Source organism: Geospiza fortis, unplaced genomic scaffold, assembly GCF_000277835.1.
Source record: "Geospiza fortis unplaced genomic scaffold, GeoFor_1.0 scaffold175, whole genome shotgun sequence".
Classification (NCBI taxonomy): Eukaryota; Metazoa; Chordata; class Aves; order Passeriformes; family Thraupidae; genus Geospiza; species Geospiza fortis.
In genome coordinates, this window is record NW_005054528.1 from 34742 (window position 1) to 49525 (window position 14784).

Below are 14784 nucleotides of genomic sequence, written 5' to 3' on the forward strand. Positions count from 1 at the left end.
TATATATATATATATATGTAATTCTGTGCTCTGTACATTGACAACACACATTTATACATCCATATATATATCTATATGAAATATAGAAGTAGAAAATTCTATTTTCACACTGACTCTTTCTAGAACTCAACTGAACTGTATTTCTTTTAAAAAATAAATATTCCCTGAACTAAGATTGAAACAAACAAGCTCAGATGAAAGGTAAAGTTCAGAGAAGTTCTCAGTCACTAGAAATAAGTACTGCAAACTTATTCAGTAGGTATTCTGTTCTGTGCCAAAAGCTATGCTTTGAGATTTTCAACACTCATTAGGTTAATTTATTACAACCAAGTTATGTTTGAAGATTTATATTTTTAGCTCTCACACACATGCATACACATACATTGGTATGAGGAAGGGTCTTTCACAGTGTTTAGATTATTCATTACTGCCAACAGAAATACAAACTTTGGTGGCAATCTCTAAGTAAAAGAGATATATGTCATATAGCATATATATGTTATGTATATATTGCATGCTCTATTTTCTTCCCCCTCTCATTTCCTGTATTTTAAAGCAGTTTTTATACTTGCATTCCTACTCACTGTATTGAATAACTTTCCATTTCTGCTCCCTGGACATGGCAGCAGTGACTGAATTAAATATGAAGCCAAAAAACAGCAAAAAATACACTGAATGACCTTGATTTGAAACCCACCTGCATTGCATGAGCTTTGTTCCTCTAGCCCTGAAAATCTCGGCCTTTGTATTTCATTCTTTAGTGTCACATCATAGGGAATGGATTTTGAGTATTGATTATCATACATTATAAGCTGCTTGTCTCACCATTAGCCTGTAATTTTGACTGCTACAGCTACCACACAGCGAAGAAAATCAAACAGGGATTTTTGTACTAGTAGCAGAAACTACAAACACGAAGTGAACTATCACCACCAAGGGCCAAATTAGTACATATGAGAAAATAGAATCAATTTAAAAGTAAATATATAAATATATATATGTAAAATAGGTTATATGCTGTGCTGTTCAGCAAGATGTGCTGGTAGAGTGATATGCACCATTAGTCTTTATCTCTGCGCTTGTCTCCCTCCCGTTGAAAATAAACCCTTAACAGTGCATGTGTGTACAATAAACAGCAGCAGTCTGGAGGTTTTCCCAACTCTCTGGAGCTTTAAGGGTAAACAGTCAGAAGTGCTTTATGCACTTAGGGGAGAACATACACTAAAATAGAACTGCTAAATTATCAGCTGCAGAAAGAAAAGGAAACAAGATATCTGTAAACAACAGTCGCCTAGATAGGAAACATATTCTGGATGGAAATTCAGAGGTGGTGTAGGATGAGAGTTATACTGGCAACATATAAAATGTAATGCAAGGTATGTATTTTGGCACAGCAGTAACTTATATATTTTATTCTATTAGTAGATGAGTTATATTTAATATCTGCCTTATATAGCAATTTAAGAGAAAAAGATTTTTTTATTGTGGTATCTACAATTTCCTACACTTTCTTTATAAATACTGAACAAAATTAATTGTGGGTACTGATTTCACCCTAAATATATTGCACTATGAAGGTAATTATTTAATGCTTTAGATAGATGGCTCTTTTCAATGGTTAAAACAGATATCTTATTTTGACTCACTAATTATATGAAATTCGCATAATGATAAAAAAGAGGAAGCTCAATATTTTTTTTTTTAAGCAGTAACTCAATGGAAAAATCAAATCAATAAATACATTTTTTTTTTGCAATTTAACTGGTCCCTAATTATTTAAATTATACATACATAGAAAGCAAAAAAGCAAATTTAAAGTAAACATCAGCATCCAAACAAGTCCAAGAAATATTTTATGTACTATACTTATGGGATGAAGAACATTATAGTCTATATTGAAGTACTCCATACAATTTAATACTAAATGTCAAGATTCCCATATATGGGAAATCAGAGTATAAATACATGTATATACACATATACATATATGCTTTTATATATATATTTATGTAAATAAATTAATCTATGTATATTTAAAGTCTGATTACCTCCATAAACAGGTCTGGATACATAAATAGGCATAGACTTAGACCTACAGCTACATCTATGCCATCCTATTCCTTACAAAACCTGTAAATTATTTTATCAAATTTTATTTGGAGTTAAACAAGGCAGACAGAGTAAGATCATTATAATTTATAAGATTTGAACTGATTGTCATTCAAGTGCATTCTTTCCTAAGAACTTCTGACTCACAAAATACTCAAAAATGTAGCTTTTTATTGCCATTTGTTCATCTACTAAAGACTAAATAAGAATATGCCTAGCTAAGTACATGACTAAATATTTTAAAATACCATTAGCTTTCATTGTTTTTAATTGTCCTAGGAAAGCATATCTTTCAGACATCCTTTTTTCTCTTTCAGTGGGGGATGTCTCGTTTTTTGCTATTGCATAAACACCTTCTTCTAACTGACTATTTTTTAAAATTCCTTTCTATGAATGTGGAAGATAAAAATAAGCCTTAATTGTCAGGGATGCTTCATAGGTTGATTCCATTGACTGAAATGACTATCAACTAACAGGTCCAAATAAAAAATAAACCAGAGGACCCATTTCAAAATATATGCTCCCTTATTTTTGAAAGCATGCAGTTCCACAATACCTCCACTCTTTAAATGCTCTATTCTTCATTGTGTTACAGTGAATAGTAAAGCACATCTTTGATGATCCTTTTTTTCACATAACAAAGATCTGTCTGTGAATGAATATATATACACTGACTTGTGCAGCAAACCAGCCTTGATGTTGTGAATTTTTGTTCATTATTGAAAGTATTTCCATTTAGAATTTACTCAGTTATGAAACAAAGTGTAAAATTCTCTGCAGCTTATATGTCCCTGGTCTAACCAAAAACACAGTATTCTTTACTCTGAGGGTGGTGATGTACTGGAACAGGTGGTCCCATTCCTGGAAGTGTCCAAGGCCAGGCTGGATGGGGTTTTGGGCAACCTGGTTTAGTGGATGGTGTCCCTGCCCATGACAGGGCAGTTGGAACTAGATGATCTTTAAGATCCTTTATACTCAAACCATTCCATGATTTTATTTAAAAAACCTCCACCAACACCAGTATGTGTTTTAGACTAATAAAATAATGCTATGCTTCATATTTTCAATACCTTAAATAGATATGAAAGATCTGTATTTTCTGTACATATGTGTAAGCAGATGGACAATAAATGCCACATAATATCTAACAGAGGATGTAATTAACTCCGCTTTTCAGAACTTCAGTAATTCCTAAAATATGACCAGAAAACCTTACAGAACTTACATTAAATGGTGGCTTACTTTTTTTTCTTTTTAATTGAGACAGGCAATAGCCTTTACTAAAGAACTAGAAAGGCTATAGGTAGATATTTATTACAGGAGACAAATAACGTGTGCTTTGGCATGTCCTAAACACCGGGTCTACATGACATTTCTATTGAGAACAATCATCTAAAGCACTACCTCTGTGGTTGGATTTCTGTTTAATTACAATTGATTTTGACATAAATGAGCAGAGATAAACAAATACTTCTATACTTCTCTTGCTGTTATTAAACAGAGCTGTCTCCTCTCTGAGTATTTATATTGGCTTGTCTGTTTAAAGGCTCCTTTCAGTCAGGCAAAGCAATTATGAAGCTCAGATTAGCAAAATAACTGGCAGTAGAACAAGAGTGGACTGCCACATTTGTAAACCTCTTGGATCTCATGTTTTTCTCCTGATATTATAAATACAAGTTTCTGAGGTTTATAATTCTTACCGTTTCCCACAGGTGGTGTTGGGTTTTTGTTTAGTTGGCTTTGTTTGCTTGTTTTCTAGATACAGGATAAAGACAATATATGTTTATATTGTTATGACATAAAACACTTCAAAAGCCATAGAAGCATGATGACCTATGGATTTAATTCTAGTTCACATTTGTCCCAGACAATAAATATTGGAGGAATATTTCAGGATTACAGGAAGCACTGTGGAAAATTTAAAACATTTCTTACAGAAGTATGATTTAATTAAATGATTACAATTTAATGACAATCACATATTTTTATTAAAAACAAAATAAGAGAAAGAAAATATTTGTGTTACCTGAAAATTTTCCATCCTCACAGCGGGCTGGTCCACAGATCCCAACAATGGGTCTTTGGCCTCTGCCTTGCTGTTCTGGAGGCAAATCAGACCTGTGAGTCACAGACAGGGATAGGCTCTGCTTCCAAAATTCACAGCAATGTCAAAACTTCCGCAGCAGATAAACAGCTTCTACCTGTGACCCAGACACAGCTCATGGCCCTTGAAATTTTCCCTAATTTTCTCAGTGGTACAAACCCACAATTCTATATTTGGCAGTGAACTGAAAATATCTAACTAGTAAAAGATATGTCTCATTTCTTCCTAATAGAGGAGAAAGAAGAAAATGGACACCCAATCTTGATTTCTGCTGTTTGCCTATAAGTTGGCTGGCCCTCACTCTAATTTACAGTGAAAAGATCATACAACAGTCATGAAATGGTCATTTTGGTCTCTTCCCCATCCCACATAAGAAAGTCGTCCTAGCACAGGGTCGCAGGCAGAAAATGTACAAAGGCTACATGTGCCAGTCCTGCACTTAGCTGAGAAGCTACTGGGAAACTTTGACACATTGATAGTTTTAAACTCTAAATCTTTGTTGTAGAGCCCCAAGCTGTTTCCTGAGAAAGAAGAAAAACTAAACTGCAGTAATTAACAGAAGAGGACAGCCTCGTGGATCTTTTAGAAAGCACATTTTCACTCTTGATCAAGGCAGTGCAAAAGATATTACAGTGGCATTGTTTCAGCACTAGCATCTACAAAAGCAATGATTCTTAAATCTGAAACTTAATTGAATTTGTGTAATCATTTGCACAATTTGCATGATATTCACATTCTTTTTACTAACTTTATTGTGAGCTAGTCATAATTATAGTATCAATGATTTCCATATCTAATTTGCAGCACTTAGTAAATGCTGCATATTGTAGTGTGTCAATGCTTATAATCTAGTCATTAACCAGGACCATTGTGAGCCTGCCTATACAAATATTAACAGATTGTATAGTTAGAGACAAAAGGTAACAAGTGATTATGACAAACAAAAGCAATGAATGGGAAGAAAAGACAACATTAATGAAAATATAATCATGCTGTTGACATTTCCTAAAAATACCAATATAAAAGCTCCATAATTTCAAGGAGCTATCTCCATCTGTCAGACCATCAAGCCACCAGCGATGAGCTATATGTTACACCACTGAACTTTCCTTACCAATTGCCAATTATCTCAGCATACAAATCTTTAATTAGAAGGTACCAAGCTTTTTGCTTTGCAAGCTTGCCTCAAATTTGGATATGACAACTTGTTTACAGATATTGACTGAGGAGGGTGCCACTGAGGAGAGAGATGTGACAGGTTTCTGAAGAAATCTCTATGTTCTTTTGATGGCTCTGTTTACATCCTGACTGTAGGTAGACTCTGTTTAATGGAAGTCTGTCAGCCCCTGTGTAGGAGCCTGGCTTTGCCCGAAACAAAATCAATCCAGTGACACTCTTCGAATGCCACCTGTTTTCCTTTGCAAAGTCTCATAAAAACAATTACAAAGGCTTCATGGATGCTGAACCACTCAAAATCTGAATGGTCGCTTTGGTGAAAGAGGGTATTTTTCCTCCCCATTCCTGCCAGTGTGCCTGGATTTACATTCAAAACCTCTTTCAACAGCCATAACGAGACCATGTGGGTTTTATACTGACAGATGGGAAAACCCTACTGGGTTATCATACCCTGCTTCAAGGGTTGCTGTTGTAAACAGGTCATATACTTTGGACTTCGCGGAAGGTTTACAATGCATCTGACAGAAGAGGAGGAAGAACACTTTTCATGTTGCTGCTCTCAGAAAAAACTTTAGGTTGTCTAGACATCGTAAGGACCTCTCACTTGGACATAGAGATACAGAAATATCTTCTTACAAAGGAAAGAAACTTTTAAGAGTTTCCTGTTGAGTCCTCCCCATGCTAAGTAATGTATTCATTATCATATGATTAGAGGGTCCCTCAGACTATTATTTAGAAGATTTCTGGTGTGTTGTTACCACTTTCCAAAGAGATTTGCAGAATGGGATTACCCTTGTGTCACTTTATGAAGAACCCAAATTCTCTTAGCAATTTAAGTTTCATAATGAAATCCTACTTAACTTTCTGCCTGGATAGTGCTCCAATTAGATCAATCAGAAAGGATAATTAAGGATGTCTTTTTCAAATCTGACTCTCTAAATATAACCAGTTTGGCAAAGAGAATTATACACGTAAACAGATTCAGTACCACATTTTCAGATTCTCCATGAACAGTGGATTAATTTCTGAAAGACACTTACTGAAGATATCTAAAGAATATTCATATCCTCCTTTTCCCAAATCCTTCATCAAGAACTCTAAGTTACAGATCACCTTCTTATATTTCAAGGATTGAGGAGATTATAGATATTAACACTACTAATACAGAAGAATTTCTCCTACTAGTTACTTTTATGTGCAGCAGTTCAGCTGCTCAACTGAGACTCACCTTTTTACTTGTCATCTTTCCATTTGTTATAGCTTCAATTTCTGAACTGATGTCAGACTACTTTGATGTGACAAAAGACAGCTTTAAGAAAAATTGTCATTTTGGGGAATTATTTCCAAAGGTGTTGTCATTATGTGTTCCTTGTTTTCACTAATATCTTCACATTTTAAGCCTGGTAACTACTGGAAGGTATTTTTCTGGCGTCTAGCAACCGCTAATCTGAGCCATGTTCTTACAAAAAGTGTATTCTAGTCTTGGAGATAGACTTAAAAGCTAATTACAGATATCACCACCAAGTAAGATGCAGTCAGGGTAATTTCTGTTAGCTGTGCCCTCAGCTTACTTATCTGAACACCCTACAAAGGAAATCAGCAGTGAGGCATTAGATAAGTTAAACACTGTTCTGGTAAAGCAAGTAAAAGATGCAGCTGCTAAATTTAAAGCTACGGAAGGATTCAGAATAAGCCAGTTAACATCAATCTATTGACATTCTTTAAGAAAATCTTTACTCTGTAGAGATGATGAAGATACTACACTCCTAGAAATGGGGAAAACCTGCTATAAAATGCAGTAAAACCTACTCTACGTATGGATCATTGTCAATTTTCTCAGGGTATTTAAAGCAATCTTTGAATTTACTGGAACTCAACACTATAATATTTACTTCATTTAGGGTTTAATGTATGCTTTACAGCATTATTTTAATGGGTCCCCCTCCTCCCAGGCTTATTGTTTTAATGGAGAAAAAAGGCAAGAGGCCTGTACAGTTATTATTAGCTTGAATTCTAATTATCACAGATAATGGAAGCAGAGAAATCTGAGCCCCAATATTTGCTGCATGATTCTTCAAAAACAGCCTCTGGGTTTCCTAATAAAAATTGTAACTTTGCTTTGTTTTTCTTTAAGAAGAAGAATTTCTTTAATTCCCAAGGAGACAAAAATAAAGCGCCATATCTGAAAGTAAGGCTCAGTCTGACCTTGAACAAATTCTGTAAGGAATTAAGGTGAGAAAAATTTTTCTTGTGGGAAAGAGAATCAAACTTTTTTGTTGTTGTTTTGTTTCCACCTGTTACACAGGTGCCTGTGCTAAGGTGCGGTACGTATACCACTTCTCAGGTACCTAAGAAACAGTCTAGCAGAGCTCTAAACTTATTTGTAAGCTCTCAAGTGACTCTGCAGTTCCAGCTGAAGATGGATACAAGGCAGCTAATTTGCTACCACCAAGGGAAAATGTTATAACATAAAAACATTCCCTCCCTTAGCTTCAAAACTGTCGAGTGTCTAGGGAGCCTGACTATTTGTAGAGCTGATACTATGCATATGCTTCCCCTGTAACTGTTACATGCATACATCTGGCATCTGTCTCTGTGTTAAACAGACTTAATTGTCCCCACTATTGCTGTGTAGAAACCCTCTAACCTAGATGGGTAATGTGAAAGAAATAAATGGAAGGGTTGAGATGAATTTTTTTTTGTGGCATTGTTTTTGCATTATTGGCAAGATTTCCAATGAACTCTGTACTATGGCTATAATAAAAATATTTTAGTTGTGCCTTCTGTGAAAATTTGGGTAGACATTATGTTTTTGTCTTAGCATGACATTTGCACTTTGAACAGTCTTTTAATCAAATAGTGTTGTTTTAACTGGAAATCTTTTTTTCTATTTATTCTTCCTTTATTTTTTTCCTGTCTTGGTTGTTTATGACCTCTCTTTTATCCACATCAGACTTCAAAGCTTTTAATCATTTGCTAGACATAGCTGAACTGATTCTGAAGATATGCCATTTTTTTAGGTGTTATTGGGGTACTCTACGTGGTATTCCATTATTCACTGTTGCCAGCAGAGTCAAGACTCAGGCAAAGCACTTGATTTCAGATTTCAATATATTTTTAAAAGATCAAAGAGCACGGAAAATCTTGTTCTTTGGTTAGACAGACCATGCAGAACAGTAATATTCTGAAAGATGGAAGTAGCTGCATAATACTAATACTAAATTGAAGGCCTTTTGAAGCTACTTTAACCTTTGTGCTAATGTTCATCTCAAAATCCCCCAGCAAAGTAAAAAAATGCTTTTAATTGAGAAAACACACAGAAATGAGTTCTTCCTGTAAAATAAGAGGGGGAAATAAAACAAAAAAAAAGTTGCTGGTTTGACATCTGAAATTAGTCGTGATAGCAAAGATGAAATATCCTCATGGTGCTTCTTCTACTAAGATATATTTCTTTGAGCAAGACTGTAAAGCATAGACTTTCCTAATCCAACTGTACCTGCCCAAGTCTATTTAGAACTCAGAGGAAAGCTATTCCTACAGCTGAGATCTTCTGAAGAGCTTGACTTCCTCCTAGTATGTGCATTAAAACCTAGGAAATAGGAAGACAGGCCACAGGTTTTTCACCTCTCCTGTTAAAGTTTTACTATCATGCAACAAGCAAACTAGAGAGTGCTTCCATTTAAACTCCTGTTTAAGGGAGAGTTCTTGTCAGTCAAGGGACTGAATAAAAGCCCACAGGATGTAGATTCAGGTGCTGTATATTGGTTTCATCAGTGACATAGCAGCAGCTATAAACAGAGTAATTTCACTCAACAAACAGAGAAAGTCACATAATCTAATTTTTGACAACTCAAATTAGGCTAAAATTCTTATGTCATCTCTGGAGATTATGGAGAGGAATGGTTTCGGAGAGCCATTTAGAATGCCAGGGAAAAGATCCAGACCTAGAACACTTCACTGACAGGTCTATCTATCTTCACATGCACCGAGTTGATGTGCTGAAGTTGTCTTTGTCTGTGTTAGGGATATATATCAGCTGGTCTGCCTTTTCCTATAAGCTAAGCTTTCCAGCACTCAGAAAATTGTCTGCTTTGTGTCTAAGAGCCGAATATTTCCTAATGTAATGTGGGTGGGATTGAGATGTGTAACTCAGCAACATGAGTCTCCTTTTCCACAATGTGCTCCTAATGAACATTGTCCTACCATTGGTAAGAAAATAGTCCCTTTGCAAACTAATAGCTAAGTGATTCCATGCACACATAAATCCTGGGAAATCCACAGAATATTTGTCAGATCAAGTTTCATGGTATTTTTCCACTGAGCTATTTTCAGGAAAAAGTGAACAAATTTCCTTCTTCCCTTGTACTGTGATAGCATGCTTATAACAAGCTCCTGCTTTTTTTACAGAATTAAGACTTATGACAAATTGCTGCACTTTGAATGCCTGAAGGAACACATTGGGATCTGATGTTCTTCATTGAGGAAAATTGTAGCTGATCCAGACCCCTCTCGCAGTTGCAGCCCTGACTCCAAATTCGTATCAGGAGCATAGCAGGGAGTGACTTTGCTGATGTATAGATTCTTCCACAATTACAGAGGATATTTGACATGGTGTGAAGTGGCATTTTATTTTAATTCCAGAAATTTAGCAAGAGAAATCCAGATGAGATGATCAACTCTGCCTCCAGAGCAAGCCAGCTTAATGTTGCCAACTGAACCAGAACAGCATCCTGCCTCCTGAAGGAATCTGGGGGCAGAACCAAATCTTCTGTCCAGCCATACCTTGCTTTTTGAAGCCCAGGCTCTGCTGGCTCACAGACCTAGCTGAATCCTAAACACAGCAGAGTACTGGACAACTTGTAAATCTATTGATAGAGAGCAGCATATTTGGAATTCCCACAAGTTGCTGATTCCATTCTCAGAAATCTCATCTGAAAATTTTTATTTTAAAGGCTGAGTGGGACTGAGCTCTTTCATTCATTAAATCTGTTGCTTTCAAAATCAGCCCAAGTATTCCTTCTTTAGATAAATTCTCAGTTAATATTTGGCATGTACTTTTTCATTCAACAATGTTAAGTTGGTATTTCTCAGAGAGCCAGACTATGATGATAAACAACTGTCAACACCTTTGTTCATAAAATACCAGTCACTGTCCTCTGAAAAACTAATAAACTTACTTAGCAGTTATTTTTTTATTTAAGCATAATCAAGGGGAAAACCAATGATGGTAATCCTGTATCTGCATTATCAAATGATCTTGTAAAATTTTACCACAGCTAGACTTAGATACTACAGCTTATTGGTCTTCATGATATACAAATAAATTCAATTCCAGCTTGATGTTACAAACTGTCTTCAATGAGTTCATTTGCAGTTCATTACACCTTCATTTCAAGAGGTTTTTTGGAGCCTTTACTCAACAGAGAAGTAAGACTAATATTCACAAGATACACTGAGATAGAATCTGTCAGGGTAGATATTTTCATGTTTAGAGCATGGGTTTTTTGTTAGGTAAGGGCTATTAAAAAGTAAATAATTATATTAAGAAAAAGTGGAACTAGTATGGGAAAATAAAGGGCAATTCTTTGTTAGTCTAAACACTGAATAAAAAGAAGGTCTTATGTAAGTCTGATTTTCAAAACAAAAAAAACAAAAGAGAAGAAATAATATATTAAATTTAAATGTTTATGTAAACCATCTTCCCTAAAGTTTCCTATGACTAATTCATTAGAAATTAATTTGTTTGAAATCTTTATTTGAAAAAGTCATATCTAAAGTAATATATTTATTTTGCTTACTGTGAAAATCTGTTTTATAAAACAATCAGCAAATGTTGTTCTGGAATGTAATTGCCTATTAGATTTCAAAGAGGTAATCAAAGAGGGGTAAAAATGCAGGATAAATGTTTTCACACAAAGAGGGATATGTATATTTCAGTCACTTTTAATTTTATGACTTTGGAGAAGAAAATGTAGCATTTTCTATAAGTTTTCGGTGTCCCAGTTAGCCTGCTCCAACTATGATGACAACATGCATCTTTGATGACATGGATGAATACATCTAAAATTCAAGGCTTCCTCCCAGCAAAACTGTAATCCAGTACAGAAGGTCAATGACAGCCTGCCTTTTAAGGCCAACTCTTTGTGAGTAGTAAAGCAGCATGTTTTGTTAGGAATTTTCCCTCTGCTTTGCTATCTGATTTCTGCAGGGACATGCATCTATTTACCACACTAAATTCTGTTGTTCATCATCTTTTGCATGTAACATATTCTTTATTCATTTACTAGAAGTAGACAAACAGAACTGGCTTTTTTGTCAGCAGTCTCCAAAGACATAGTCAATGCAGATCTAGCTAATCCCTCCTACTTATTGTTCAGCAATCAGTGTCTGCCAATAGGATTTGGGAATCCCAAAAGACAATGTTTAAAGGGAAGGGTTAAATTCAGCTTGTGTAATGCCATTCTCTGTTCATGGGGTAATTAATCATATTCAAGGAATCTGTTCCATGGAGGGACCAAAGGCTGCCAATTAAAATAAATTAAACTGGACAGACAGCCATTTGAGCGAGTGAGATTTCTGCCATGATTTGAAGCAACTTTATCAATAGTGAGAAGCTATGTTGGTAGAGACAGTTCTTTTAATTTGCTCCAAAGGCCCTCATATATCTTGCAGAAAGTTGCATTTGGGAGGTCTAGAGTTAAGCTCCCTGAGAAGCAAGGATATTAAGAGAAACCTGCTGGGGTACTTTATTTAACATTAAAGTGAATTTATCAGCTGCTCCCAACTTTTTGAGAGACTAATTGAATTATCAAAGGCTGCAATGGGAAATGTAAAGCCTTCTGAGAACAGATTTGTAATATAGATAAAATCCTTAGCTCATGCCATGTGATTATCTTAAAACGTAGAAACAACCCGGGTGCTAAAACACACCTGAATTTCAGATTTCTTTTGCCTGTGTAAAGCCTGCCTCTACCCACCAAAATTATGGGAAAAGTCAAATGTTTGGAACAGGAAAAAGACAAAATTATTTTAAAACATTTATTCTGTGTCCCCTATCAATGTGTTCAGGTGTGCTAGGTGGTCACTAGGGTAAGGTCTGTCAAATTTGTTGCTCAGCTGTTCACGGCATAAATTTTAATATTCCAGTTTTCAAAGGCTTTCAGAAAGAGTATGCAATATTCCTCATTTTCAGTGAGACCACACATGACTAAAATCAAAGATGAATTCATCATTTTCATGAACTTGGGCATATAATAGTGATGGAAAAACTGTTATTAGCCTAGACAATTATTTTGTCTGTGAAAGCTCAACCTTGTTTAAAATTTTGCAAGATAATTATCTGAAAATTTATTTTTATTTTTTAATTATGTCGCTTCCACATACATATTGGAGTGGAATTGTGGAACAGATCCTGGCAAAAGAGGCTAGTGCTTGGGAGTGTGTGAGTCTGAAAAAGTTAAGGACCAAAGGCCACTTATGGTGTCCAACTGACATTTTGCAAGTGATCACTTTCATATACATAAACAGTAATGTTCACAGGGATGTTGTTGGATTTATATCATAAAGCCAAAGCTTTTTCTACTATACCTAACTTATCATATGTTTCTCAAGTACTTAATTACCCTACTAACAATTATAAAAATACCTATAAATGGAGAAAAAAAGCCATGTTAAAATTGAAACTATGAGTAAAGCTTTCAATACCTGCATGGCAGAACAAAAGATATACAACTAATTTTGCACCTGTTAGCCTCCTATGCTTCAATCAAGTGCAGTTACAACAACCTGGAGGAAAACACTGCATGAAGAGGTGAAAAGAGATGATTCTAAGAAGTGTGAATACAATTCTATATACATACTAAATTCAATTCAGAGTTCAAGGACATTTGTTAAAACGCTTTCTCTTACCAAGCAGCTTTAAAGGTATTTGAGAAAAAGCAGGTAAAGAATCACAAATAGAGGATAATTTAATAAGATGTTATAAGGCATTAGAAAGAACATATACTGTAATCTTATTCAATGATAAAAGTGCATCTTGTCCCATGAATACAACTGGTGATAATTGCAAGTAATTAATAACTATACCAAGAACCAACAGCTTATTTCTTATGCACAAAGCAAAGCAGTCTCAACACATGCTGTGTTGTTTGCATTGTCCCTTTTATGGAGACCTTTATTTATTTTTTTTTATCTCCCTTTTTATTTATCTCTCTTTTATGGAAACCCTTTTATTCATCACCCTCTTATGGAGACCTCTTAGAGAAGTGAAGAATCCATCATTCAGTAAAGTGGACCGGGGAGCAGATCAGGAGAATATCCCTACTTTTTTCTTCTAAATAGAAATATTCTGATTTTGAGAAGGGAGAGGTACAACAGCCCCCTGAATTCAATTAATGTGTATTCTTTCAATATATGCAAATCAAATGTCTTTCCAGAGTTCCAAGGGCCTCAGAAGTAAGTCTGCTTGTCCCTGATTTTTTGGGAGTCATTTCACTGACTATCACAGATTTCACAGAATATTCTGGGTTGAAAGGGACCCACAAGGATCTTTGAGTTCAATCCTTAAGTGAATGGCCTGTACACGGATTGAACCCGAAACATCTGCATTATTAGCACCATGTTCTGACCAACTTCACAAATCTTAGTGGCTCATGTCTTTTAACTTTCCATTCGTAACCAAAGAGAAATTGAACTTTTTCAAAATTTTGAATATTTTTTGCAAGGTTGGGTGGGGCTTTGAGCAACCTGGTCTAGTGCAAGGTTTCTCTGTCCCTGGCAGGGGGGTTGAAAGTAGATGGATCTGATCTTCAAGGTCCCTTCAAGCACAAGGTATTCTATGATTCCCTGATTGTATGCCGTTTGTCCCACTAAAATGCATATTCGTGACAGTTGTGTCCTCCTTGAGCTGCTCCAAGGGGCTGTTAGTGTCTCCGTGCTTGGTTCTATTCCCTAGACTGGCTTCTGTTGCACTGCCTACAAAGATAATGTGGTTATAATATCACATAGTGCCATGAGCAGTGGAACTAATTAAAGCTTCTCTTCTGAAAACTTTTGTATTGACTAACATGTCTTGGAAGACACAGTCTGTTTGAAGCTTTCTAAGTAACTGAGGCTTTGTTAATGACTCTCTTCAGTCAAGAGGCTTTGGCATCTAATAATCTGTGACATCAGTTTTCCACTGATATTGAACACTTAAATAGTCCATTACAGCTGTCTATATCCACAAAATTCGTGGAAACTTACTTTTCAGTCCTACGTCCTTGGATAGATACTGGTTCAGAAGTTCTGGGTAATCAGGGAAATGTGCAGACACAGAATGTAATTTCATGGATTTATTACTAAAAACCCCTGAAAAAATATCTAAAAAAATCAGTTTATTCTTTTTAAAACTGTTG

The 14784-nt window shown here is 35.4% G+C and overlaps 1 protein-coding gene across 3 annotated transcripts in view; it reads right to left on the reverse strand.

Moving 5' to 3' along the window:
* PCDH10 (protocadherin 10) overlaps nt 1-14784 on the reverse strand; it is a 91401-nt gene that overhangs the window by 10184 nt on the left and 66433 nt on the right. For all 3 annotated transcript variants that reach the window (XM_031063760.1, XM_031063761.1, XM_031063759.1), the window contains exon 5: nt 4136-4210. In XM_031063760.1, the coding sequence (XP_030919620.1) occupies nt 4136-4210 (75 nt within the window). The remainder of the gene's footprint in view (nt 1-4135; nt 4211-14784) is intronic.